The sequence below is a fragment of the Fringilla coelebs genome (assembly GCF_963513975.1).
Source record: "Fringilla coelebs genome assembly, chromosome: Z".
Lineage (NCBI taxonomy): Eukaryota > Metazoa > Chordata > Aves > Passeriformes > Fringillidae > Fringilla > Fringilla coelebs.
In genome coordinates this window covers 81,717,953-81,745,900 of record NC_140031.1, presented here as the reverse complement: position 1 = coordinate 81,745,900, position 27,948 = coordinate 81,717,953, and the positions used below count along the sequence as shown (strand labels likewise).

At 40.5% G+C, this 27,948-nt stretch overlaps 1 protein-coding gene across 1 annotated transcript in view; it reads right to left on the bottom strand.

Moving 5' to 3' along the window:
* The window catches only part of EDIL3 (EGF like repeats and discoidin domains 3), a gene marked incomplete at both ends in the record, with an annotated part of 230,782 nt that overhangs the window by 32,751 nt on the left and 170,083 nt on the right, over positions 1–27,948 (bottom strand). The window contains 3 exons of the mRNA XM_084224587.1: positions 11,071–11,255; positions 17,261–17,405; positions 18,485–18,640. Coding sequence (XP_084080713.1) covers positions 11,071–11,255; positions 17,261–17,405; positions 18,485–18,640 — 486 coding nt within the window. The remainder of the gene's footprint in view (positions 1–11,070; positions 11,256–17,260; positions 17,406–18,484; positions 18,641–27,948) is intronic.

Sequence of the window (27,948 nt, the reverse complement as noted above, 5' to 3'; positions counted from 1 at the left end):
CTGTGAAATAATGCAACGACACAACACAAAGTGACAGATGATCAAATTGTCCAGAAAGCTCCTCGCAGAGTCCCTATTTCAGTTTTAAAGACCACATTGCCTAAATGGCATAAAGTGCCACCCTAAAATGAAATTTACAGGTCTCTGGAAAACTGAGCAGCAGATTAAATTTGAATAATTAATTTTAATGTTTTCATTTATTTTCGTCTGCATTAAAGTTTAAGTTGCTTATATGTTTTATATGCAAGAAATAAAACCTAATTCCCAGGGTTCAGTTCTCATTTCAGCCACAATGAAACAGGAAGGCTCGTGCAGTGTGGGAGGACTGCAATGCAAATTGATTAGCCACCATTTCCTCCTTCTGAGTGAGATACCATAATAGATATAATAGATGACAGATTTTTTTTTTAAATCACAGAAATAGATGCTACTGAACATGACAGCACTTATTTACAATTGCTCCATTTACCCCAGAATGCCATTATTCCACTTGAAATTTAACTTTTCAGAGGGTCAGAAAATTAGAGTGCCATGGTCTTTCATGACCCATTCTCTCTTGCTCTAATAGAAGGTGTCATTATTGTTTCATTAGAACTAAAACCAGATAACTTTTTATGACATTTTTCCAGTGGAGTGCAATGCAATCAGAAAATTGAAAAAACTGTAATGGAAAAGAAAGGTGCATATGCAGAGATAGAAAGTAACTCAGACATACAAAATTCTCAAAAGACCCTTCATTCATTTCTATTTTGTCTATGATGTATATTTAAAATGGAAAATTACGTTAGAATTATTAAAAAAAAAAAATCATGTTGCTCCTATTTACAGGGTCATATTCCCTTAGCAACACAAAATTACATACAATACGATGGGGAATAAAGAAAATAATGGGAATAATGTTAAGACTCTCTAATAATAACCCCCAAATAGCTTCTAAATTCTCATAAAACAGAGATTTAATTTTTAATATCAAAAGACTTTCTAGGACTATGAATTATTGCTGTGAACCTCAGAAAACAAGACTTCTAAGCTCCTCTCAAATAAAAAGCAACCCTCCTGATGTGTTGTGGAAAGCAGAGCAAATCCTACAGTGGTCCTGCAATTTATACGTGTGTGTGTGTGTGTGTATTTGGGGGGAAGTGAAAAGAATAAAAGGTTTGGTGGCAGATGCTGTGAAAAATAAAATGGTTTAGCAGTAGTAAGTAAAGAAGAAGGTGTTTTAAGGCAGCTCTGAGGGTTTTTTGAGTCAAGTGACCATCCCAGTGAAGGCAGGCCTGCATGGAAGGCACAGCCAGGCTTGTCTAAGGAGCAGGGTGAATGTGTTATTTTTGTGTTCCTGTTACCACAGCACTCCGGCTCCCACCAGCTCCTTTGGGCCTGGCTCAGGTTCCCCTGAGGTGTGCTCTGAGCTCCTGCTGAGACGCAGAGTTCCTCTGTCAGTGTCATATTTTCTGAAAAATCCCTTCGCCAGGATTTCTTCTCCTGGGAAAGAGAGAAGCTTCAGAGAAAAAGGAAAAGAATATTATCTCATTTGCTTCTCTTGCATTTTGCTGCTTTGTAATGTGGTCTGGAGATTGTTTGTCCAACAGGTGGCTGTTTGATTGGTTTCATGTGAATTGTTTTTTACTTAATGATCAATCACAGCCAGCCGTGTCGGGGCTCTGGAAGCAGCCACGAGTTTTCATGATCATCCTTTGTAACCTTCTGTCTGTATCCTTCCTCTGCTCTTTAGTATAGTTTTAGTATAGCATTCTTTAATAATAATAATCATAGCATCATGGAGGCACCTACACAAACTCAGCTGATCAGTGAGGTTTGTAGTCTCAGCATCATTGTGTAAAGCAGCTGGTGAGTCAGATAAACACCCCCTAAAAATCTCCCTTTTTTTCTTTTGTTCTGTTAAACTGCATCAGCCAAAGGTCTCTGCTACCTCCCCCTCTCTCAAAAAAAGGGACAAATCTTAACTTCTCTTCCAAGGTGGTATTGAGGCTGCTAAAAGTTGAGGATGCTCAGGATTCTGTAGCAAAGTACAGAACTGTACTCACAATGTTTTTTCTTAATCTTGTGTTATAGCAGCAGTATCTGACATAGCACAGCCAAAGTATAAATAAGACAAACTGAAGAACACCTCAAAGTCAAGAAAAAAAATTCAGATAAAGAAATGTGCAGGGAGGGTCTGTTCCAATATTTATAAATAACATATCAAGCCTTTGAATTTCTGATGCTGCCAAAGGGAGGTCATTAGCCATCTGCACTGAGGTCTTCAGGTGATATTCTGATAGTTTTCTTCTTAATAATTCTTAGCTGAAAAATTTATTGGTATGTTGTAACTCTCATTACCTCTTAACAAAGATAACCCATTAAGGTCTGTCTAAAAATTTTTACTTCTGTCATTGGAAAAAACAGACCTGTGTCTTCTTTACAGAGGTGCTTCCTTTTCACTAGTTATATGTAGAATTAATTTCTAATTGTGAAAATACTTTTCTGCTTAATTATACAACAAAGAAAGGATGGCTTGAAATAGGATTAATATATCTTGTAGTTAATTAAACATGAAGCTTCTAAGGAGATCACTCCAGCAACAAAAGCAATTAAGGCTTGGTTATGTATAGTACATAATTAAGCAGGAAGTTCTTGTAATCCCAAGGACTAACTTTCAAAGCTTGCATTGCTTTAAAATAACCTTTTTTCTGGCTTATTTTAGAGAAAACTATCAAATGTAAGTATGAGCACTGTCAACTCAGGTATCTTCTCACCTCTGTCCTAATGTCATAAGTGAATTATAACACTAAATAGCACAGTTATGTTCTGAAAAATAAAAAGTCTCTATTTATATCTTTATGGCTGTTGAATGAATAGATGTATAGAAACACAAGCAAAAAAAAAAGAAACAGTGAGGAAAATCTGACGAAAGTCTGTTGTGATACTTGATATTACAAGTCTCAAGGTGCTCTTGAACAAGACCCAGATAATTGGGGAAATGTTTAGTTGCAGTATTTCAGTGTCTACAGTGATTTCCCTTTTAAAGTCTTCTTTGCTGAGATTTTCTCTTTTCTGTCATGTTTTCTGACAGGGGAAATGCTCTTGCTGTACTTGAGGAGTGAGCAGGATGAATGTTATTAAGTAGAGTGCAAAGAGGGTCTTGCACATCACATTGCTGTAGAGACACACCTGACTTAACATGTAAATCAAAAACAAAACAAAACAAAAAAGCCAAATATTCTGGTTGGATCAACACTTAACTCTGAGTAGGGTGTTATTAGGGAAAAATACGTGATGAAATCAATGAATAGGTTAAGATTCAGAGACCAGCTGGGAAATGCTCATATCTACTTTATGTGATGCTTTAACATGCTGAGATATGACAATTTCATTTTCTGCTTACTGCTAGGTAAATGTCAGCCTGGTTTTAAGCACATTTCCCCCTCCTCTGAAGAAAGATGCAAAATGTTCTGCTGCCTTCAAATTTAGATTAATTTGAAGTTCCTTTTCCACCACTCCTTCTTTATGTTTGTGTCTCAATTTCATTATTTACTTAGCTAAAAAGATACCATCTTTGTTCCTCATTTGACAAGATAGGAATCAATCTGTTCCTGTGCTCTTTATGCAGGGAACAGAATACAAAAATGAATAGCAGATTTTGAACAGTAATGTTCTGAAGTCAACCAGAATCTCACAACAAAGCTTCAAGCACTGTGTTTTCAAAGTGGCATAAAAAGAATGTAAAATTGAGTCCTATTCAGAAAAGAATAGATTTCCTTGACCCTTGTATATTTTACTCATGAGATGCTGACAGATACATGAAGGAAATATTAAGTGTCTTGCTTATTCAAAAAGTAATATTTGCAGGGCTAATAAAAATATCATATCCCAGTTAATAAAGCATCAAGTTCTTGGAAAACAGAGCTAGATGCAGTTCCATTCTTTCACCCTCATCAGGCTCTGGCTTTTTGGCTCATCTGTGTTTACATCAGGTATTTTTTGCTTCTTAAAGATAGTTGACCTTGACAATGTCGTTCTGCTTCTCTCTATCATTTTCAGATGAAACAACTGTGACCAACTCTGCTTGAGTCAAAAAACCAATTCAGGGGCAGCTACAAAAACAACAAAGAATTTTATTAGGAAAAAATGGATGCTATTTTGAAGCACCGCCATGGAAGAAGAGGGCACGAATAAGAGACACATTTGGACCCTTTCTTCCTGTTTTCTTACCTAAACAATTGCTTAGCTATTTTATTATTTTAAGGGAGTGCAAGGGAAATATGCCTCTGCTTCACAAATTGAGACAGAACATTATTTCAAGACAGTGGAAAAGATAGCTTGATAAAACAGGCAAGAATTTAAAACAATGGAAAACTAACATCCTTCCATTAAAATTTCATGCCTTTTCAGAAGGTGCTGCTATTCACCTAACACCAACATCCCCACTGCAAACACACAGCAACAAAAAACTGCCTCAGCCTCAGATCCCGTGTACATCAAAATTCACAACAACCAGGCAGTTTTTGCTTACACTCCCAGATTTTCTGAGGCAAGATCAAAACCTGTTATTGTAATAGGAAATGGGTCATTACTCAATTTAACTTTCATCTGCAGGGGAGTGATACTCACAGAAAAGCTGCGAGTCAGGGAGGGAGCTGACAGTTCTCTCTTGCAGGATTCCACTGCTTAGGGAAACTTCCCAAGTAATTTTCGTTAGTGACGATGATTTTGTTATGTGTCAAAGGCAGGCTCTGGATTTAACCCCTTAGTTTTTACTGAAGGCTTAACAGAGAGGGCTGGGAATATAATTCAGGGCAGAGGGCAGGACTCTGAAACACAACATTTTTCTACTATAAACTCTTATCCACAGCGAATTTACAGCTCAGACCGGGTCTTTGTTCCTGTTCATGGTTTAATGGTTTAGGGTTTACAGTGGTGGTGCTGGATTGATGGTTGGTCTGGTTGATCTTAAAAGGCTCATTCAACTTTGATGATTCTATGATTCTATGGATGTGACATCACACAAATTTTTTCTCACAGAATATAATCATGGTGGGTCTGTTGGATACCTATTTCCTGGACAACTTGCAACAGAGAGCTCCTACACTCTGTCGGTCCTTCCAATAATCCCTCTGTATTTCGCCAGAGTAAAATCAATGATTCTACAGATGCTTCAGACTTTGCTACCTAAATGATAGAATGCAGCCTAAATAAAGCATAAAGGCAAAATAAACCAAGATTTTATGCTGCCTTATTTAATTTCTAGGCTTAAATTCAATTTCTACTATAAACATTTCCATAAAATGAATTGCACAGGAAAGCTTTGCAAAGTCAAAAGCAATTTAGGAAGGGCAATGCTGAAATGCGCAATTTAGTAGCATTATTAATGTGAATAATGCATTTAATTTGAAATGATTTAGGGAAAAAACTGAGTTACAGTGTGACCCCTGGAATGGCCATCAAATACTGCTGGAAGACAACTTTGAGTAGGAAATCAAGGCATAACTCCTAATACAATTCCTGTAAAGTACGTGTTTGTTAGCACTGTTAACAACAGATTGGTAACATAAAAAGATTAAAAAAAATAAAAAGAGAAAATAAATAGAAAGGAAAGAAGCTTTTTGTTCATCTTGTCATCTTGAGCTGCACGCTGTCCTAAAAGCAAATGGTGACTATCTAATAGCAAAACTAAGGCTATGGTTTATGGGCAATTGAAGAATGAATAAAGCGACCTGTTTAAGATTCTAGCCTAGGCAATGCAAAGTCAGTACATTCAGCAGTGTGAAAATTAGAAGTGGGCATCAGTCTTCATCTCCTTTTGTCTTTGACTAAATTTCTCAGAGCTCTTTGTCCATTATTAATTTATCCTACCACTGGCTTCCTTTTTGCAGGAAAATTTATCTGTAGCGAGTCTCTGGCAAAGAGTGGGAAAGATCTGTGTTAATAATTTATTCCCAACCTGCCTTGAGATGCATCCTGTGCGCTACCAGGCTGTGTGAACTGAGTGTGGCACTGTGAAGCCACTCATCAAGGCAGGCACTCATCAAGAGCAAGGAGGTGCCAAAACCCAATGCCCAAATGAAGTTCTTCAAATAGAAGTGACAGTTGCCAGAAAAGAGATCTGTTTGCATTGGAAAGATAAAATGGTCAATACTGACTGTAAATATATTTCTTTATCCCAACAGAAAGCACAAAAAAAAAGGCTGATCTGTGCACAATTTTCATTTTGTTATCTGAAATCTAAGAACTTTAGAATTGTGAGAAATTCTAATAAAAAACCAGCACCAGCTTTGCATCTGGAGAACCATAGACCAATTTTGTTGCTGTTTCTGTACAGAGCATTGATTTTTTTCATGGCCTAGTGGTTTTTAATAAAGCTGCAGAGAAATACAGGTGTCTTCTGTTTATAATGTGATATATTTCAGTTCACAGTTCCCACAGAACACCCTGTCTCTCCAAGCCCACTCATGGTGCATGGCTTAGCAATCCAACCCTTCCAGAAGTCATGCAATTTCCTCATTATGTTAATTACCAGATTGGTCTTAAATGAACATTTCATCCTATTCCAATTTTGCGTCTTCCAAGCCCTTATTTAATTAAGATGTTGTTAAGCATTTTCTGGGTTTTTGGTTTGGTTTTATTTCCTTTTTTTTGGTTTTGTTTTGTTTTGTTTTTCACTCAGTGTGGGTGTTAAAGCAATTAAACTGTAGGCCACCTATACATCTCTTATTTGGCTATTTTAACCAGTACTGGTAGTAATATATGCTTTGCTAATGACACTAATTGTCAAAAGAAAATGAAACAATCCACAGTGTTTTCTCCTTGTGAGTTGTTGAACAGATCTCCAGATGAGTTGTTGAATTGCTATGGTATAGTGGTTTTGTATCTCAAAAGATTTTTCAGACTTCATTTCAAATGAACAGATTGTTACATAAAAAAAGGGGAAAAGAGTCAGGTGGAATAACAGATAAGACAAGAAGAAAAAGCCACGTGAGAGAGTAAAAAACATTCCTTATTTCTGAGATGAATGCCAGCATTAAAACAAATTGAGATAACCAAAAGTAGATGGAAAATAATGTTCTCTTCCCATATTAAAAAAAAGGAGTCACCTCATACAACTTTCTTGGTTCAAAAATTTCTCTTATAATTTAAGTTAATTGTCCATCTTTCTTTGTGGCTGGCAGAGTAAAGACACATTTCCACTTCTGGAAACTAGTCTATATAAACAGAATAGAAGCTGGGTTTGGCTTAGCTTTTAAAAAACAACTCTTTGATTTGATCACTTGGAAGCTTAAACACTGGAAATAAATACTAGAAAATGAATATAAATATAAATGAATTTAAGTGATGAATACCATGATGGCATGATAGAGATGCATTTTGTATATGTATAACGAAAAGAGGATAATTATTTGGAATGCAATTTTGCCTTTGTTTTCAAACAAGAGGCATTTTGATGTGAAAAAGATGGCTATGCATTAAACTGAAAGAATAATTTGATTGCAGCTCTGAGACAATCTAATGGCGTTGATAAGGAATCCTAGTCATATTTTCTAATACTGGAGATTAGCTTGGCTGGAAAATACCCAACCCAAATCTATTATACCACTGGCAATCACCATATTTTTAAAGCATGTAGGTATAACAGTTGCTCTGCCAATCTTCCAACAGTTTATCACCAACTGCTTTTTCTCTAATAGTGCTTAGCTGATTCCACAATCAGCAGGAGAAATATTGTAATTTGACATTGCTGTTGCCTTCAAAAAAACCAACATGTCATCAGTTTTAAGATAAAATACTGACAATACCCTGATATGGCTGCAAAGTCAGGACTAGGACAAGACACAAAACAATTTAAGCAGAGGGGATGGTTGAGTGGGAGGAGAAAGCTCCAGATGTTTGGAGACACCAAAGAAGTGACACCACAGAATTTAACTAACAGTAAATAAAGAAAAGGGAGTTTAAACTGCTGCCCTGATTTCACAATTTATAACAGCAGAAAATTAGTAGTAGATTGGGAATGAATTTTGAGAAAAATGTTAATTATTTTGAGTTATGCCCTCAGCTAGGAAGATGAGATATGGAGTGGCAAAAATCTATTTAAGAGAGCATTTTCCAAGCATTTGAAACATCAGCTGCACTTTTTAAAATAATCTTTACAGCCTCAGTGCCTCATTTGGGGCATAAGGCAGGGAGTACTTCATCATATCTTTTAATGCCAAATAAGTGAAGAAATGGTAGGTGGAGTGACCAAATGGAAGAGAAATCCTGGATTGTGTCCAGAAAGAGCCTGAGCACTCCAAAAACTTGCAGCATCCTCTTCAAGGGAATGACAAGGGTATCTTTGAGGAAATATGTGGGGATTTCAGCCCCAAGTTTATGACACAGCCAGAAAAGTACAATTTTAGTCATGTCATCTACTTAACTTTCCCTTCATGTCAAGAAAATACATTTTTTTCATTGATAATGGTGGAGTTTTGTGTAAATAAATGTTATGTGTGCAATCTGTAGCTTGTAGAGTCTAAGTCACAGCAGATTTTCAATAACTGCAGCATGATTAAGGTGAGTATTTTGTCCCCAAATATACTCATTCTGTGCCTGGAGACACAAAATACGTCATATTCCTAAATTATGAATGCAGCAATCCGAAACACTTTAAACCAAAGACCTTAATTGTTAATGGCTGCATTTGAGAATATGTAGGAGATTCAGAGTTCTTTTTGAGGGAAAACTGAGTAAAACAGTCCCAGCTCCTGGGAGAGGAGAATTTATCTCCAGAGTTCATCCAAAAGTGCAAGTAGCATTTGATGCATGATTCAAACATCACCTCTCAGCAAACATTATCACAGCAGGTGCTCTGAGATGGATGTCAGCACACCAGCTTTTAAACTGTTGGTAGCCATGGTGTTTAGGCAAGGATACCCCAACAATGACATTTAGTCAGATCAGATCTGTTCAAGCCATCCACACACCCTGACAATAATCCTACAAGTCAAACAGCAAGGCTTTGCCCCCATTTTTTCAGGCTTTGCCCACATTTTTTCAGGCTTTCTTGTGAAAATCAGGAAACTTAAAGCAAGAAAGGCCTGTGACCATTCAAAAGGCATGGAAAGTTGACATGGCAAATATGATATTGGTAAGCCAGCTACTTCAGCAAAATCCAGAAGTCTGGGCTGAATGTCTGGCTTTAAGCCCATTTCAGAGTACCATGGAATCATCATTCTGGGCTTAATTCTTTGTGGAATGGCTGAAGGAGAAGGGCATGCAGACACATTTGCTTTCACACTCTTTTCCTTACAAATGTGTTTTGACTGAACTCCGTGGAAGCAGCAGCAGGATGATAAACCTTTCAGTCAATGTGTTGTAAGGCTTCAATATAATGCTCTGCGTTTTAAGGAAAAGGAAATCCACCAAAAAACCCACAGAGAGCTACCAGCAGGGAGAACAAGAATGAAAAGATGAATTCAAATGATAGACATGTCTCTGTTACAGAATTATTACCTACACGGGAAGCATATGAGACTGTCTCTAGTCATGGCCTGAATTCAGAATAACCAGCCTGTAGCAGAAGGTAATGACCACCTTAAGCACTGAAAAAACAAGTGGATTTAATGCCTTTTGGGGTTTAGTTTTGGTGTTTTTTTTTTTTTTTCTTTTTTATTTCCCAAACATGAAATGTAAGGATCCTTTTTTGAGGAAATATCATTATGTATAATGATTTTCAGGAAAAGGTAGATTGTTAATATTCCTGTGGAATTGACTCAATACATAGCCATATGAAACACGAACTAAAAGATGAGTATTTCTTCACAAATTTCTTTTTGACCAGACAATAAAAATTATTCCTTATAGTTCAAAGACTTGAAGAGACAGTGCAAGTGATAAGATTAAATTTGCAGGTTCAGGTAAATCCTTTCCAATGTAGAAAGACTACAACAGCCTGAAAAATTTGAAAATACAAGGATTAACTATCCAGCCCCTTGCCATCTCTAGTTAATTGAAAACACACTGTCATCCACGGGAGCAAGAACACACAACGGGAAATTTCTGGGTAGCCTCTCAACACCCTTGGTTTGACTGATGGGGCGAAAATATGATGAAACCACCTCTCCTTCCTGTGGAAAAACATTTTCATCTGCTTCTCCAACATAAAACACAGCAATAAAATGTTCATCCTCTCCAGAAGTTACTAACTGCTCTTCCAACATGCTGCTCTAAAAGAATTTCAGCAGATTTCAGGATCTCCAGCTATTCCAAAGTTAAATAGATAGGGCAATTTCTCCTTCCTTTTGTGGAAAGTGTGTGAACTTGGGGGAAAAAACCCACTAATCATATTCCTAACTTGCTTAGCAGCTGTAGGCAAAAAAGGCTAATATGTCATAATTTATAAGTGGAGAGATTGCAGGGGGTTAGTAGCCATGTCTGGTGCTATTGAGGCTTCCCACTGAGAGCTGCACTGCAAAGTGGCAGCTGACTGAAAACACTGCTATTTTCAACAGTTCAAAAAATGTAAATGTGTCAGTGGCTGGTCAAACAAGCTTCCACGCTGGTGATTTATTGAAATCTCTCACATTAGTGAGTTGTATGAATCACTCCTGGCCTGAAAACAACTCCTGTGCACAGGTTTATAATGGATTCAGGGGCTGAATCCCTCCTGCTGGCTCCAGAGTCCTGTCAAGGTAATTTTGGGCAGCCTCAATTAGACAAAGATAATTTCTACGCGCAGGATTCGCTAAGGTGCACAGAGCTGAAAGTTAATATGCTTTTCCATGGAGCCTTGGAAGGGTGGAAGGGAGGAAAATAAACTCATTTCTCTCAACAAATGAGGGGAATTCGGTGAATTAGATCTGCAACCGCCATTTTTGCTCATTAACAAAGGAAAACTGGGGCTAGTGGTGGCATCCCCTACTAGATTTTCCTGCAGCTGTGACAACAAAAACATGAAGCTAGGTTGGACTTTCAGAGCTTGGGGCAGTGTTGGGAGACCAGAAACAGAAGAATTTGAATGTAAAACTGAACCAGAGAACCATCCCCATGCCTGAAACACAAAGAAGACAAACAACTGGGAAAATCCACGTGAAAATTTACCTGCAACCACTGTGACTGGTCATTGTGGCCGGAGGTCCAGGCATTAACTTTGCCTTGCTTGTCCAGCCGGGCTTTCCTGGGCTCCCAGGCGAACATGTCCATGTTGAGGGTACGGAAAACGCTGGAGGCAGTGATCTGGAAATCCTGGATGTGTCCTGATTTCATCCCCAGGGGCTCAGAGCAACCTGGAACAGCAGGGCAAGATCAGTGGCACTACCTGCTTATCTCTGTCAGGGGTTTAGGTTTTTTGTTATGGCAGAGAGAACCTGCAATACTTGAAGAAAAAGATGTAATCAAGACTATTGTTGAAGACACTCGAAAACAAATAAATGAAAAATAGTCAATTCGAGGCACTTTGTTTCAACAATTGCTTGGGTGAGTCAAAATCAAGATAGAGAATTCAACATATTTTATCCTGGCATAAATTTATGAAGCAAAACAAAATGAAAAGATGACTTTTGTCTGCACTTATCTTATTTCTATTTTCCTCTCCCGCAGGAAAATATTGTTTCCCCTGTTCTGTTTGATTTTCCTTATGCTTTTATGCCACCTCACATCCACCATGTGTTTGCTTACTGAACAAACATTATTTTTTTCTTAAAACCACTGCTGCAGTAAAATGTTAAAAAGCACTGAGCTCTTTTACACTTTTGAATTATTTGACATCTAGGTAAAAATCCAGAAAGCCCAAAATCCCACTGAAGGAGGGAGAGCCCACAGAAAACAATTGTGGAGGGAGGATAGTAGGAGGATTTCACTTAGGAGAAATCAATAGTTAATGGCTTATTTGTTTGTGGACATCCCACACCATTGAGTTATTTTGCTGTAGAAAAGATAGATCTTGGGCTTCTCCCTTCTCTGTTCTGCGTGAAAAAAGATAAAAATAAAAATTGATAAGTGGCTCTGTGTTCCTCCGCCTTGCTGCTGTGTGCTGGGAATGTGGAAGGTACATTTGGATGCAGAAGAGGGAGGAAACAAGATGAGGCAGCACTGAAACAATAGACTGGAAACCAGAGAAGGCAGATGAACTGCATGGTTCTAAGATTCAAACAAAGAAATCAGAAAAAGAAAGGCAAATGGCTGAGAGAGAGAAGAGGACAGGAAAGGTGGATGTATGGCTGGAGGTAAATAATTGGGGTAAAGTGAAAGATGGAAAAGATGGAGATAGCAACATAAAAAAAATAAGCTGTTTTCTCATTTTCTTCCAGTCTCAGCAGTCAAAACCCTGCATATCTGCAGTTATATTATCAACAACATGATCTTTAATGCAGCATCCCCTGTATTTAAAATTTAAATATTGACATGCTTCATGTTAAATTAAAAAAAAAACCAAAACCAAACAACAAAACCCAAACAAAAAAATGGAAAGCCAAGAGAAAAGAGTTAACTTTTGAAAAAAAAAAAAAAACCAACCCAGTCTTACATAACTGATTCTCAGTGCAAAAATGGAAATGGCACAGCCTTGTCTGTGGAATGGACTCATTCAAAAACACAACAAAACAATTTTCCGGAGAGTGGGAGGAAGCAATTGATAATAGAAATAAGAGAGACTAATCTGCTGCTTTGGAGAGGGACTTTACTTATTATTAAATTCTGAAGTATCACTCCAGGATCACAAGGACTGTCAGCAAGAATGTTTCATCCGAGGAATGCTAAGGAGGCTCCTGTCACAAAACCACGGGTTGTCAAAGCTGTGTCTCAGCGCTGGCCCAATCCATCAAAACCAGTTCTATATTTTCTGAGTATTATTATTGATTTATGAAGCAACAGCTGTGCCTGCCTGTGTGCCTGTGCATGCGTGCATGAATTAATGGGATTTTACACTCGCCTGCCTTCTCCGTGGCCCCAAAGGGGGTGGGCAGGCAGTTGTTAAAGGCAACGGGGGAGAGTGAGAATCTGAAGAGGCAAACGTGATGCACACAGGTGTCAGGATGTCTTGGTGCCATGTGACAGAGAGCAGCAGCTTCCCAGCCCCTGCCACAGGAGATGGTGGCTGTTTGGATGACAGACATAACCTACAGCACAAAGGACAGGGTCATCAAACCAGCACAGGGATTTGTGTCATCCCTCACAGCTGTGTGTTTATAACGATGCTTACGTCTCCCTGAAACATACCCTCTTCACTGCACTATACCTATGAATTTCCTTTTCAATGTCCCTGTGAAAGGATTCAATTCCCATTTTTCTTTTTTGAAATCTGTTCAAATCAGAGATAGCTGATGCAGACACATGGCTGCACCCAGTGGAGTATCTTAGGCTAGAATGTTTGAGATGCTTTGGATACCTCCATCTGTGGTAAATTATACCTGATACCTCTGCCTGTCCAAATCTAACCAGGTATAAGTTTGCAGGTCCTATTTGGTCTAGGATGGAACAGGAGAATGGAAATAATGAGAAAGAGTGGGGATTAGCACCAGCAAATTGGAGGAATAAACACAAAGGTTTTTCTCTCTTGACTCTTCAGAGGGCAGAATCTTTTACTCTTCAGTCTGCATCCATGCTATGCCCCTCATCTACCTCTTCTTTTGAAAAAGCTCATACCCTCAAAGGAAACATTCAGTATCCAAGGTAGCAAAGACAAACCCACAAATGGATCTGCATGCAACAGTCTGCATGAATCTTGTCTTGGACAAATATTTGTGTAGTGTTGGCAAAAGCAACGTATGTCAATTATTTGAGGGCAAAGGTAATTTTGTTTTGATTTATGCTGTGATATTTTTTGTTTCTAAAAACTGAAATATTGAAAAATCTTCTTCATATTTTTGAATCATAGAGTGGTTTGGGTTGATAGGGACCTTAGGATCATCTAGCAGCAAATCTAATTCCAACCCCTTTGCCATTGGCAGGGACACTTTTAATTAAACCTAAATGCTTTAAAGCCCCATCCAACCTGGCCTATAAATAACAAATATAGAATTCCTTTCCAGATTACAGAGTTCTGAGAACAAATGAGGAAAGGGGAACCTATCTCTTTAAACCTGCAGTTTAAAAACTGCAGGTGTGATAAAGTCCCCCTGGGTGTCAGCTTTGTGTGAATAGCGCCTGGCACTGTTGGTGATGCCTCAGGTTTAGCTTTTACATTTTTCAGATTCTCTGCTGCTGTGGTGTGTAGTCCTGAGCTTCACGTTAGGGGATGGTGAGCTCTGTGCACAGAGCAGGGAGACAAAACACTTCCTGCTCCAGCTGGGCACCAAGGACAAATGAGCCAAATCTCAGGCCAGGAGCACAAACCCCGTGGGCTGGAGAGAGAAAAACAAGCAGGGTGGGACTGCAGGGGCTGAAGCTGGGATGGGACAATGAACTGCAAGGTGCAAATGGAGCAGAGCTGATCCCAGGGAGGGACCCCGTGCCCGGCCGGGCATTTTGGGGCCATTTTGGGTCATCCTGGGCTCATTTTGGGGCCATTTTGGGTCATCTTGGGTGCAGCCCTGGCTGGGCTCTGGTGCTGCCCAAGGTGCATCCATGGAGGAGAGCCTTTGGATAAATCCCTGCTTTATTCTTTAGCTTCATCCAGCCTCTGTTCTAGAGCAACCTTCCCAAGGCATCATTAGGATAAAGAAATAGCGACCAGGGACCAGCATGCCTGAAGGAGATGAAAATTACACACAGGAGCTGTCTTTGAGTGAGTCCCATGGGGATGTGTAGGTTCTGGGGGCCAACATCCCTCTGCAGGAACTGAGAAACTCCAAACACCAAGAGCTGGCTGAATTGGTGCCCACAGGAACCAACAAACGTGACTGTGAGCAGCACACTGCAGGGACTGCCTGCAGGAAGGCAGATGCTGGAGTGCAAGAGTGGGTTCCATGAGTGAGTGACACTGTTGTGTGAGCACTGATCTGCTGTTAAAAACAACAGCTTGATGCTGCTATTAATAACAGCTTAATGAATAGAGGCATTCTAATAAGCAGTAGCTGTGATCTGCTTCTCCCCTCACATCAATACTCTGTGAAGGGAAGGGAGGGCAGGACACAGAGATGTGCAAAACACAAGCAAGGCAGGAACACAAGGCCATGAAAATTAATGCCTAATTTATTGATGGTTGCTCCACTAGCATTGATCCTGGTTTTCAATGAGATCTGACTGTGGGTCCTGGTAAGTGAAGCTGTTTATGAGACTAAAGCAGATTGCATTGAACATTTTGCTGAGGTTTGTCCTAAGGAGTTAGCTTTTATGATGATCCAATGCTGCAGGCCTCTCTCTCTCTGTTTATCACTCACTCTCTCCTCTCTCAGCAGGGCATGTTAGAGAAGGCAGACCCCTCAAAGCGCCTTTCCACCCAAGGCAGACCACCTGGAATTAAGAGTGAATTAGTCTGGGTAATTACACCTTTCCTTCAGTAAGGTTGAAATTGCTCTGCTGAGCCTCAGCTGTCCACATTTTTAAGAGATGATGACCTTGACACTGTTAGGAGACCACTGAAATTAATTCACTTCACTAGCTTTTACAGTTCTTTGAGCAAAACAATTCCTAGTCATTCTGGCAAGGACTTACTCTAAATTGTAGTTCCAGAAGTGGAGGACATAAAAAAAAAAACCTAATAGAACAAAGCAGCTAGACAGGATTTTCTATTTACTCTTAAACCTATCTATATTGGAAAAGGGCTACACCAAGATTAATGCATTAACTTTTCATTTCTGAATCTGGTTTTGACTGAGAATTGTTTAACTCCAGCTGTTTTGATGTATCACTCATGAACTGGATGACTATTGTTAGTAGAGTAAAGAGGCAGCCACATAAAAATCACTCCTAAATGAATCAGTGGAGTGGTCCCACCAGTAAAAAGGTTTATCTCTTGGAAAAGGATAAAACATTTACATGCCTTTTTGAATTTGTAAGGGAACACAGTTCTTGCAGAAGGTGGCTAGAGGTCAGGCTTTACATTTCAGAGCTTTAATAAGAATCTGAGGGAAGGTTTATATTGGGTCCACTTTTTCATTAACTTTTTGCTACAAGTTGCTATCCCTGCTTCTGCTAAACCCAGAAAACAAATCCAAACTGAAATCTTGATTAAAGCAGCCCAACCAAATTGTATCTTATTGGACTGGTCCTCAACAGCAGGGGAAGAAGGCTTATCCCTCTGAGGATGTCACACAGCACAGGGGTGGTGTCGCCCCACAGTCAGGAGGAATTACCCACATCAGGTGTGACAATTGTTGCTGCCAAGGGTCCCCAGCAGCTCTGGGGCTCAGGAACAATTTTCAGGCCTTGGGTGAGGTTCCCTGCCTTGTAGTCTGCTCAGGGTAGTACATTACAAGTCCACATAGCCATCAATACAAGCTAAAACTGCTAAATGACCACCCCTGGAGGTGTCATTTAGGGATGGATGTGGCACTCAGTGCTCTGGGCTGTGTGACAGGGTGGGGATCCCTCACAGGCTGGACCTGATGATCTCAGAGCTCCTCTCCAGCCTCGTTGGTTCTGTGGTTCCTGTGACCTACTGGAGATTAACCCACACAGGAAAAAGTCATGAAGTGTTAATGGGTTAATACCACACAGCCTTATTGGGACACATTCCTGTCCCACTGCAGGTGGCCATCATCACTCAGCTGAGCCAACTGTTGAACTGCTGAGGTCACACCTTGAGTGCTGTGTCCAGATTTAGGAAGGACATTGGGACACTGAGCACATCCAGAGGAGGCAGTGAGGCTGGAGAGGGGCTGGGAACACAAACCCTGAGAGGAACCCCTGAGGGAGCTGGGGGTGCCCAGCCTGGAGAAAAGGAGGCTCAGGGCTGCCCTCATCACTCTCACAGCTCCTGAAAGGTGCCTGTGCTCAGCTGGGGCTGGGCTCTTTCTGCAGCTGCACTGACACAACCAGAGCACACAGCCTCAGGCTGCATCAAGAGAAATACAGGCTGGATATCAGGAAGAAGTTTTTTACAGAAAGGTGATAAAGTTCTGGAATGGCTGCCTGGGGACGTGGTGTTAAACACATCCCTGGGTGTGTTTAACAAAGCCTGGATGTGGCACTGGGTGCCAGGGTTTAGTTGAGGTGTTAGAGCTGGGCTGGACTCAGCGATCTTAAAGGTCTCTTGCAACCTGGTGACTCTGTGATTTTTTAAGTTAGACAAAGAGGATGAAAGCAACTGAACAAACTCAGGCTGGCCGAGCGCATCTCGCAGCGGGGACGAAGCGCGCGCGGTCGGGAGCGGCTGGGCGGGCTGGAGGGCTGGGGGCTGTGGAGATCCCACCTGTGAGCTCGCAGCCAAGCAGCTCCATCCTGAGGGTGCAGTGCCTCCTGCACACCTGGGGGTACAGCCGGATGTACTGGGCCTTGATGGGTGGCGTGAAGGAGTTGGCATACGGCGTGTTGTTGTCCACGTTCCCACGGAACACCTGCGGGGAAGCCACGTTTGCATAAGACAAAAAATAAATGTGTCAGGAGGATCCCTGGAGTCTCAGTGAGTTCCCCTGTCTCAAAAGCACATGATTTGTTCTGTCTCTGAGAGGTTTTCCCCAAAGTGCAGCTGATTTAGTGCTGCCAGTGCTCGACACAAGTTTTCCCAGCAGAATGTCCTGCTGTGCCATATCGTGATGGGTTTGCCATGTGGGCTAAACCAAGGTCTCTGTCTTGTCCCTCTCAGAAACTGAAGCTCCTAATGCAACTAAATTATGCCTTCTTCTCTTGATTAATGTATGAAATAGTTGCAGTTCAATTAACCCTGCAATTATTTGCTCTGATTGATGTTTATTTTTTTCCCCCCCGGTTCAAGAACTCCCACTGAAGCGCACTGTAACCCTCAAACTGATCACAGAAGGGATGAGTTAAACCCATCAGCATTTTTCTATTCTCCCCTCCCTCAAACCAGACATCCCTGTGCTGTGTTTCTCCCCTGCATTATGCACCTCTTCACACAAAATCTTAATTTCCTAACAGAGAAACTACATCAAATGCTGTGCAGTGCCTGAATTCTATGCAAACTTACACAGTAAAGGTTTTTTTTCCAGCTCTGTGTGCACAGCTCCATCAAAAATAAGTGGTAACTATAAACTGTAAACACACACACCCCGCTGGATGATACTGTTTGTGCAGCACAGAGATTAGCATTGATGAATGGGCTCTGTGTTTCCAAGGGTTAAAGCTAATCTGCCAATGCAATAAAACGAAATTGAAAACAGAGCAATGAGTAATTACTGGTAAACTAATTAATATGAAAATCAGTTAAGTGTAATAAACAGGATTATTCTAGCTTGGGGAAATAGTATTTATGCAACCATCAATTAAAGTATAAGAAAATCTAAGCAGAGAGAAAATGCAAATTTGTTGATTTTTTTTTTTTCTCCCACAGAAATATAATAACAGTGAAACCTATATCATACTGCCAGGCAATTAGGCTTAAATACCAGAGACATCTCATACTTCTGAAGGCAGCTGAACCATGAGATGCTTTCAGTTAAAGATGACTCAATCTTACCATGTCTTCCTTTGTGCCTTTTACTTTGTACATTGTCCATGACTTCCCATCATTACTGTAGGCAATTTTGTAAGATTTTACATATTCTGGACTTCCAATCCTCTTGGCACCTTGGGTTATAACTCCAGTGACTCGCATCTTCTTCTGCAGGTTTATCTGAAATAACAGCACACTTTTAATCTGATGGACACTATCCTTGATTCCTTTAATTCCCTTTCTTTTTTCCTAAATGAGAGGGAAAAAAACATAGATGTAGCATTTCAATGGCTGTTTTTATACTTGCATTAATTCTTTTATCTTTCATGAATGTCATGTACTAATGTATAAAGCAAATGAATGAGAAAATTGAACCAAAATCTTGGACTATTATTTCCTGTATGTGTGCACATATATTATGGATATACAGAATATTACTGGGATATTGCTTAATTTTGGCATATAGGGTTACTCCTACATATTTCCTGCCTGAAAGGGAAATTACACAGTGTGGTAATTTAGCAAAAGTTGTATCTTCTGTTCTCTTAGAAGCCAATTTGCAATACCATACAAAAGGTCCTCAGTTAGCTTCAAGTAAAACTTCCATGTGAAACTAAAACTACATGAAAGTTCTGGCAGCAAAGGAATGAGGCTTTTTCCTGACTCTCCCTGAAAATTCATATACCTAGTGATCAAGGCTGAAATGCTAATCCTAAAGCAGTCAATACCAAAATATCAATCAGTGGATGTGAACACTCCTTGTGTGCTTGACTGAGCTGAACACAACTCCCCGAGGTACAAAACGAAGATTTGTTCAGAGTGAACAAATTCACCATCCCTCCAGCAGCCCTAATTCTGCCTCCTTTACTACCCGTGGCATGGGAACCCTGACAACTCAGGGTGAGATACTCAAACCCAACAGTGTCAGACTCAGTCTGTGGCAGCTGCACTCCCTCCCTCCCTCCCAGCTGAAATCTGTGACTTCTGCACCAAGTGAGGCTCAGCAAAGAGCTGCCACGCCGTGAGAGCTGTGTGAAGGTGCAGGCAGATGTGCAGTGCAAAGAGATGAGTGGAGGCACTGGAGAGCAAACAACTGGGACAGGGTAAATCACACTTTACACTACATTAGCACTTGTCTCCCCAAAATGAGTTTTATCTTTGCTCCCCAATGGCTGGAGCTGACCCAGGGCAGTCCCCACTCTTTGGAGCAGCAGTCCCAGCACAGATGTGGGAGGACTCAGAGGCAGATCTGCTGTCCAAACACCTTAACTGGTTTATTGTTTACCTTGTGGCCTGAAGACTTTCTCCCCCTTGGTAATAAAATCTAACCTCTGTGAAGGATGTCAGATGATCAGGCTTTGGTGTTTTAAGATCTCTCTTGAACACAATAGGAAACCTCTGCTTTCTTTGTTCAAACTAGAGAATTTTGTGGTTTCTTCTGGGATTTTTTTTTTTCTTTGAATGAGTCTAGCTATTTCTCTGCTACATTTTTGGAATAGTTGGTTTTTGGTGTAGTTTTACCGTAGTTCTCCCTGTAAGAAATTGTTAAACACCCACAAACTTTGGATTAACAATGTGTGCTTTCCAGGTTTAGACCCATTGAGAGAGGAGAAGCCTCCTACAAAAACACCAGATTTTTTACAGGACCTCCCCACAAATACCAGGAAAACTCAGGAATATGTGCAGTTCCAGTGGGGAGAATGGACTCACGACAGTAATTCAGACAGGTGTAAATTAGAAAAGATTAATTACTTTTTTCAGCCTTGGAAAACTTCTTTTCCCCAATTCCTGGTCCCTCAGAGGGGAAAACAAAATAAAATAAATATGTTATATTTGTAAAAGGACAGCTCCAGAGACTACCATTAGTCCCATAACTACATTAAAACTGTAGCTAACATGGAATAGTATCCAGTTAAATATTTATGTAAGTCTCCTATGAGTAGTTCATTCTCTATGTGGAATTTCAGAATATTAATTAACAGGCAAGTAAACCAATTTTCCATGTATTTACAAAATTGCTAATAATGAAGTGAATACCATCTGCAAAACTAAATTAGAAAGCACAGGGAAACAGAAACCAGACATTGATTATTTGCTGACTGGTAGCATCTTCACATTTTACTTCATGGGAAAAGGAAGGCAGAAAGGAACACCAAACAAATTTTGTTTGATCCAGTGATGCAGATAACTAATATTTTTTCAGCTTAATTACCAATTAATCTATTTCCAGGTAATAATCTTTGGGTTTTTAGATGAGAATTTATGGGGGTTTTATTTCCCTGTTTACTCTCAAAGAATAATTTCTAATGAAGCCATGGCATTAGCCACTGGATGTCGTATTCCCATTTGCAGAATCTTTCCTTTTAGAGGATTTCTTGATCAGTGGCCATCCTTTGAGTCACAAACTGAGCTTTATTTTTAAGCAGTATTGAACTTGATGCAACATAAGCAATAAAACCAGACTGCCTTGTTTTCTAAGCTCTACACATCCCGTCAACATTTGCAGAAAAATCCCAATGAAGTTGGAAAAAATAAATGCTTTCAAATGCCCATGGCTTGCTTATATGGAAATCCCTCCTGGGCTAATGCCATGCTTTTCAGTGAATAGGGATACATCATGAAATAAATTTCCCCTTTGTATCTTTGGGTCTTTAATGTCTTTTAAGTTTTTCATGTTCGACCTCAGCAAAAATTTAAAGTACTGCAACTTTAGCAATGGCTGTAACAAAGCAGGGGCCAAACTTTTTCCTATTTAATGTACTTTAGTAGGAAGCTCTGAAGAAATGTGAACTGCATCTTTTAACACTAAAAGCTTTTTCAAATGTGTTTTTCTGTGGCAATGGTGAAGGAAAAACAGCTCAGGAAGCTCTGCTTTGTGGATTAAGGCCCAGGACAGAAAATTATACATTTTAATTACATGTGTTTTAAAAAAAAGACGTGAAAGTCACCAGGATAGGAACAAAAGAACAACATATATTTTTTAAAAAGGTAATTAATTCACTTCTTAAGAATCCCTTATCATTACCTAGATGAGCTGGAAAAAAGAAAGGATGAAAGAAGATCAATAGCATAGTGAGAGATTTATCTCAGTAATTTAAGTAATAAGGCATGGTAAAGGCCTTGCAAGAGGAAGATGCAGGCATAGACATTTGAAGAATCTACTTACAAAGGGAAAGAGAGAAAGAAAGAAAGGAAGAGAGGGAGGAAGGAAGAGAGGAAGGAAGAGAGGAAGGAAGGAAGGGAGGAAGAGAGGAAGGAAGGAAGAAAGAGAGGAAGAGAGGAAGGAAGGAAGAGAGGAAGAGAGGAAGGAAGGAAGAGAGGAAGAGAGGAAGAGAGGAAGGAAGAGAGGAAGAGAGGAAGGAAGGAAGGAAGGAAGGAAGGAAGGAAGGAAGGAAGGAAGGAAGGAAGGAAGGAAGGAAGGAAGGAAGGAAGGAAGGAAGGAAGGAAGGAAGGAAGGAAGGAAGGAAGGAAGGAAGGAAGGAAGGAAGGAAGGAAGGAAGGAAGGAAGGAAGGAAGGAAGGAAGGAAGGAAGGAAGGAAGGAAGGAAGGAAGGAAGGAAGGAAGGAAGGAAGGAAGGAAGGAAGGAAGGAAGGAAGGAAGGAAGGAAGGAAGGAAGGAAGGAAGGAAGGAAGGAAGGAAGGAAGGAAGGAAGGAAGGAAGGAAGTGTCGGAAGGAAGGAAGTGTCGGAAGGAAGGAAGTGTCGGAAGGAAGGAAGTGTCGGAAGGAAGGAAGTGTCGGAAGGAAGGAAGGAAGTGTCGGAAGGAAGGAAGTGTCGGAAGGAAGGAAGTGTCGGAAGGAAGTGTCGGAAGGAAGTGTCGGAAGGAAGTGTCGGAAGGAAGGAAGGAAGTGTCGGAAGGAAGGAAGGAAGTGTCGGAAGGAAGGAAGGAAGTGTCGGAAGGAAGGAAGTGTCGGAAGGAAGGAAGGAAGGAAGGAAGGAAGGAAGGAAGGAAGGAAGGAAGGAAGGAAGGAAGGAAGGAAGGAAGGAAGGAAGGAAGGAAGGAAGGAAGGAAGGAAGGAAGGAAGGAAGGAAGGAAGGAAGGAAGGAAGGAAGGAAGGAAGGAAGGAAGGAAGGAAGGAAGGAAGGAAGGAAGGAAGGAAGGAAGGAAGGAAGGAAGGAAGGAAGGAAGGAAGGAAGGAAGGAAGGAAGGAAGGAAGGAAGGAAGGAAGGAAGAAAGAAAGAAAGAAAGAAAGAAAGAAAGAAAGAAAGAAAGAAAGAAAGAAAGAAAGAAAGAAAGAAAGAAAGAAAGAAAGAAAGAAAGAAAGAAAGAAAGAAAGAAAGAAAGAAAGAAAGAAAGAAAGAAAGAAAGAAAGAAAGAAAGAAAGAAAGAAAGAAAAGAAAGAAAGAAAGGATCCATTTTACTATTTTACCATTTTAACATTTACCATTTAAATTTATTTTAGGAGCAATGGATTCAGACTTGACACTTGACCTCTGCTCATGGGCCTGCATTCAGCATCACCCCAGAGGGGTCTCCTGCATCCAGTGACTTCCATGGGATTTGACTCACCCAGGATATGACAGGGATTTAGCTGCAGTCTGAGCACACCCTGTGCCCTAAAACCTTATGGCACGAAGAACTTTATGAAACTCAGATAAGGTTCTGCTTGACACCTGCAGGCTGTGGAATCTGCTCTGATGGCCTTTGCATGTCAATGAGGAGGATTTCTGGGACTGGAATGAGTGATGAACATGGAGTTGCTCAGGTAAAACTGTGTGTGAAATGAAGCCAGTAGTCAGACACCAATGTATCTAAATCTGACTCTCCAAAAACTGGATTATGCCACGCACAGGGTGCAAAGTCACTGTGCTGGTGTGGAGGAAAGCACAGGGAGAGCACAGGCATGGGGTCAGCTCAATTTAAGTGAGTTCAGGGACTGTGACAAGAAACACCCCCTCAGGTCCCTGCTAGGTACAAAATTGCACGTTGAATTCATCCATGTAGCCAAAACAAATCAAATAAAATCACTTGAGGCAGATACCCCCTAGAGCAGTGTATGACCGAGAGCTGGGGAATAAAATCAACTCCTTGAGTGCAAGAAGTCCCTGAAATTCCTTCTAATCTTATTTGTTTTAACCACCAAAGTCCTCCCAACTCCACGGTTACACAGAGCACTCTGATGGCCACAGCAGGTTAGAGAGTCATGGCCTTTCTCCACAGGAGGGGAAAAAGGGATCAGGGCGCCGTGCTCACTGCTCTCAGCACTGGTCCTGCAGGAGTGATGATCTATTAAACAATTTTCACTAATGCATTGGACTCCAGTGCTTCACTCCAATCTGTTTGGGAGTGCTAAATTGTTGTTTACACTGAGGAAGACATACCCAATCTAGATTTTACTGGAACCTGGAAAAAATCCGTATCGCAAAGGAAATGAACGAGGAAGACTTTTTTCTCTAAGAGAAAGTGGTAATATGAACAAGGCAATTTTAAGAGTTCCTGTTGATTGTACAGTGCACCATTTTCAGAAGCAATTCAGAACCAGCCCTGCAAATCTGCATGGTGTGTGTGCAGCTCCACTGGCAGCCGTGAGTTAATGCAGTAGCTTGTTTTTCATAAACAAGTCCAAAGGGCTCCACAAAACAAAGGCCATCAGTAACTTCTCAGCATGGTTTACAAACCTTAGAACCATAGGAAAAAAGAAGATTAAATTCAGAATTGTAATGTGTGAATGTAACAGAACAGCAGGGACTGGGACAGCTCCAGTGGAAGGTGTTCATCTTCCTCTTACAATTTATGATCAAATGCTAGCATATTCGCTTTGCAGAAGCTATAAAATGGGCAAAAAGATAAAAAAGCACCCAACTGCATCTGTCTTATCTACGTTATTGCAGGCAGGAGAGGAGAAGAGGGATGAGAAGACAGAGTGACTTTAAGAAGACCCCTATGTGATGCTCCTGGACAGAATCCATAACCATATTCCCCTCATTTGTTATCTCACTGCTAGCAATAACACCACTAACATTTTCTGCAGAACAGCCTTGTCTGAAGTGTTCCTCCAGAGCAAGCTTTCCAGAAATGCTCAGATTAAAGCCTACATGAAACCTTGGGTCTTTGAGACCTTAAATGTAGTTTTAGATTCATAAACAGAAATGCATTTTATGGAGAAAAAAGTTGTTTACCTGTTTCAGTTACGAGATGGAATAGTGTTGTCATAAATAATTCTTCATCTTTTCTAGCACAAAGTAAATACATCTTTACTGCTACTCACCATTACTCACATAAAAATAGGGTTGAATAAGAGATCAAGGTTATACTGGCATTAAAAGATTTATTACAGCAACACTTCCCTGCTGATCTCATCAGGTTTTGAAGGATTGAAATTTAATTTTTTTTGTCTCTTTTTTTTTTTTCCCCCCAAAGTCATAATTCTGACAAAGCTAGATAGAAAGCACCCAGACAAACATTTTCTGATGAAAAATAGGGGTACTTGCCAATAGAAATGTTTTTTTAATGAACCCACGAGACGAACAGCCTGACACAATCCCCTCAATACTGGGAAAGTCAGCGAGTCTGAAAGCTCCTTCCCATGCTTCCTTTTCAGTCCCCAAGGTTGTATCCTCCAGTCTGAACAGGACAAACTGCTGTTTCACCCTGGTGCCACACAATCTGCAGAGCTGGGCTGGTGATGAGGAGCAGGAAGGGCACAGCAGGTCAGTCACTATTAACTTCCCCTTGCAAAGCCTCGCTGGCACCTGCACACAAGGTGCTCATCTGTCTTGCCTGTCTGAGGCTTTTTGATACTCTCCTAATCAGCACTGTCAGCAGAGCTCCCCTGGATTTAGTTCAGGGCATTAATGCAGTCAGCACAGTGGCAGTGATGTGTGTTTTAAGCAGCACACAGCGAGGATATGCAGTGATTTATCCACAGCAGAGCTGTTGCTGACACGCTGGAAGGGGGTCTGCCCCACGGAATAAAAACATGTTTTATTGTAAAATATTCGCATGATGGTGTAAATTGTTGTCTTGGAATAGGCTAGGAGAACAAATGTTTGTTACAGGTTGCTTTGAAAATTGTAATTCCCAGCGTGGTTGTGGGATTGCACCTTGAGGACAGACCAATTAAACACTCAGGTTGTTTCTGATCCCAGCCCATTTTGTTTCATTATGTGGATGCAGGTCCAGCAAAGCACCCTTATAACTTTGCTATTACACTCTCTGCAAACTCACCCTCCTGCTGTTGCCAGTTCATCGCAGCCCAGGGTAAGAACAAGCACCTCTCAGGACTTCCCTCTACCCACCTGCACCTCAGCCTCAGCCAACGTTCCAAAAACAAACCCTATCCTCAGTAAACCTCATTCAGGTACCTGCTTTAAATTAGACATGCAGAATCCGAGATGCAAATTGGACCACTAATTTAATTTGCCTTTCTGTGAAGAGATCAGAATACAGGTTAGACCCTACTTGCATGGAAAACATAAATACAAGGATTGTTTGGCCCATGTAATGCTAATGTGGAGGAACATATGTTATGAGAATTATCAAAAAGCACCTACTTCATTTGGCTTTTGTTGAGAACTTTCAATTTATGCCTCAGAGAGTTTACATAATTAGAGAGACTAAAAAACTTGCTTAGTCTGTTCCTTCTTATTATTAAGTCATTATTTAAGTCCCAAAGGTAGTTGTTATGAATGCCATTAACAGGGCTATATGAATTATTCAAACACTGGCATGTTTAGACTGCCATCTCAAGAAGGGGCCAATAATCAATCTCACATTGTTCAGAGGTTTGTAGCCCTGAAAAATATCATCTTATTTGCAAAGTATTGATCAAGTGAGTATTAACTATCTGAAACTGAATGATACCTAAGAAACACCAAGGTCATTTATTGCTATTGTTTGTTTCTTCATGTGCTTTGAACTTGTGAAAACTCTTCCTGCCTTTGGAATGCTAATGGCTCTCAGAAAGAACTTCCCCACAATGTCTAGAAGACATCCTGAAGAATCAGCCTAAGAATATGTAAATAAAAATGCCAGTGAAAATATCTGCATGTATTTCCCCTTGTAAAAGAGCTTTGATCAGCAGCTCGTAGACCTGAAAGATGTGATGTCAGACTCAGGTCAAAACCACACACTTTTCTTTTCATCCTACATGAAAACTGTCTTCCTTAGGGGAAAGAAGGGAATTTGGAAAGGTGCAATAATAAAATCACCATGAAAATACACTCAGGGAAATTTCTCGTTGTGAAATAACCTCAGATATTGGGAGGTATTTTCTCTCACACTCTTTCCATCTGTTTTTATGGCCCTTTGGCAGATGCACTCTGGTAAAAACTCTGAAGAAAATGATGATCTTCTCTCAAGCCCCCAAAAGGACAACTGGGAAAAATTCCCACTCTGGCTTCAGTTTGTCTAGGTCCTATGCATGTTCCCAGAGCAAGAAGTTGTGGAATTATAGTTTCAAGGTTTGAAAAGGCTTTCAATGTACTGTTTAAAGGAGTGTTAACCATCTGAGGACTCTCAGGAGATAAGGCTTTCCTGGCCCTGTGAGATCCCCACTGTGAGATCCAATTGCACATTCCCAGAATAAACTTATCTAGTGACAGCAGTGCTATCAAATGGTGTACAGCCTGTATTAAAATATGTATCTTTATCCACTTTCTTCATGGTCAAGATAATCCTCATCAATCTTTGAGGATAACCTGTTAGTTGCTGAGACTAACAGGTTGTGGGGGGAGGTGGTGTGGGGGGAGAGGGGATGGACAAGGGGAGTGGAGCACACAGGGGGCAGATGGCTTTGTGACTGATGAAAAGACTGCACCACTCAAATGATTTTTCAGCCCACAGATGCTGTTACAGAACACAGACAGTTGGCTCAAATTATTAATATCTCCTGAACCCAAGAAATTGGCTAAGAAATTGGCTATTTGTCGAATCCCAACAACAACACTCATTAACTATTTTTTATTATCTTTTGAAATTAAGACTCAAAAGTAAAAAAAAAAGTGCATATATAAATGTTTAAAGTTACGCTTTGGTGAGACTTTACCTATGCATATGCACGTTTTTTCCTCAAAATATTTTTCCTTCTACAAAAATTTGCAGGCAAAAGATTAGGTTAACAAAAAAATAAACATTGCTTGGTTTTGTGATGGACAATCTTTGAAAAGTCTCATTGAGACAGTCAAGGCTTGAACAATGTCTTTTTATCATAACCAGTCCTTGAAGAAAAAGGTTCTAACAGTGTAAGAGTAAAACATGCTCCCATTTTTCAGTTCACAGATTTAGTGTGTGGCATAAATTGGGAGGCCTTTGAGATGACAAACACATGCCACCTTTTCCAGGGGAGGTCAGGGAGGGTGAGTTGACATCAGCCCTTGCTGTCTGTGGCAGTTCTCATGGTGACTTTCTGTGCTTCCAGCACCCTGTGGAAGCTGAGGTGAGATAAACCTGGACTGAGAAATGGGTGAGCAGCAGGTCCAGAAGGTTGTAATCAGTGTCACAGGTCTGGTGGGAGATGTGCCACTGCTGGTGTCCCCCAAGGTTCAATAC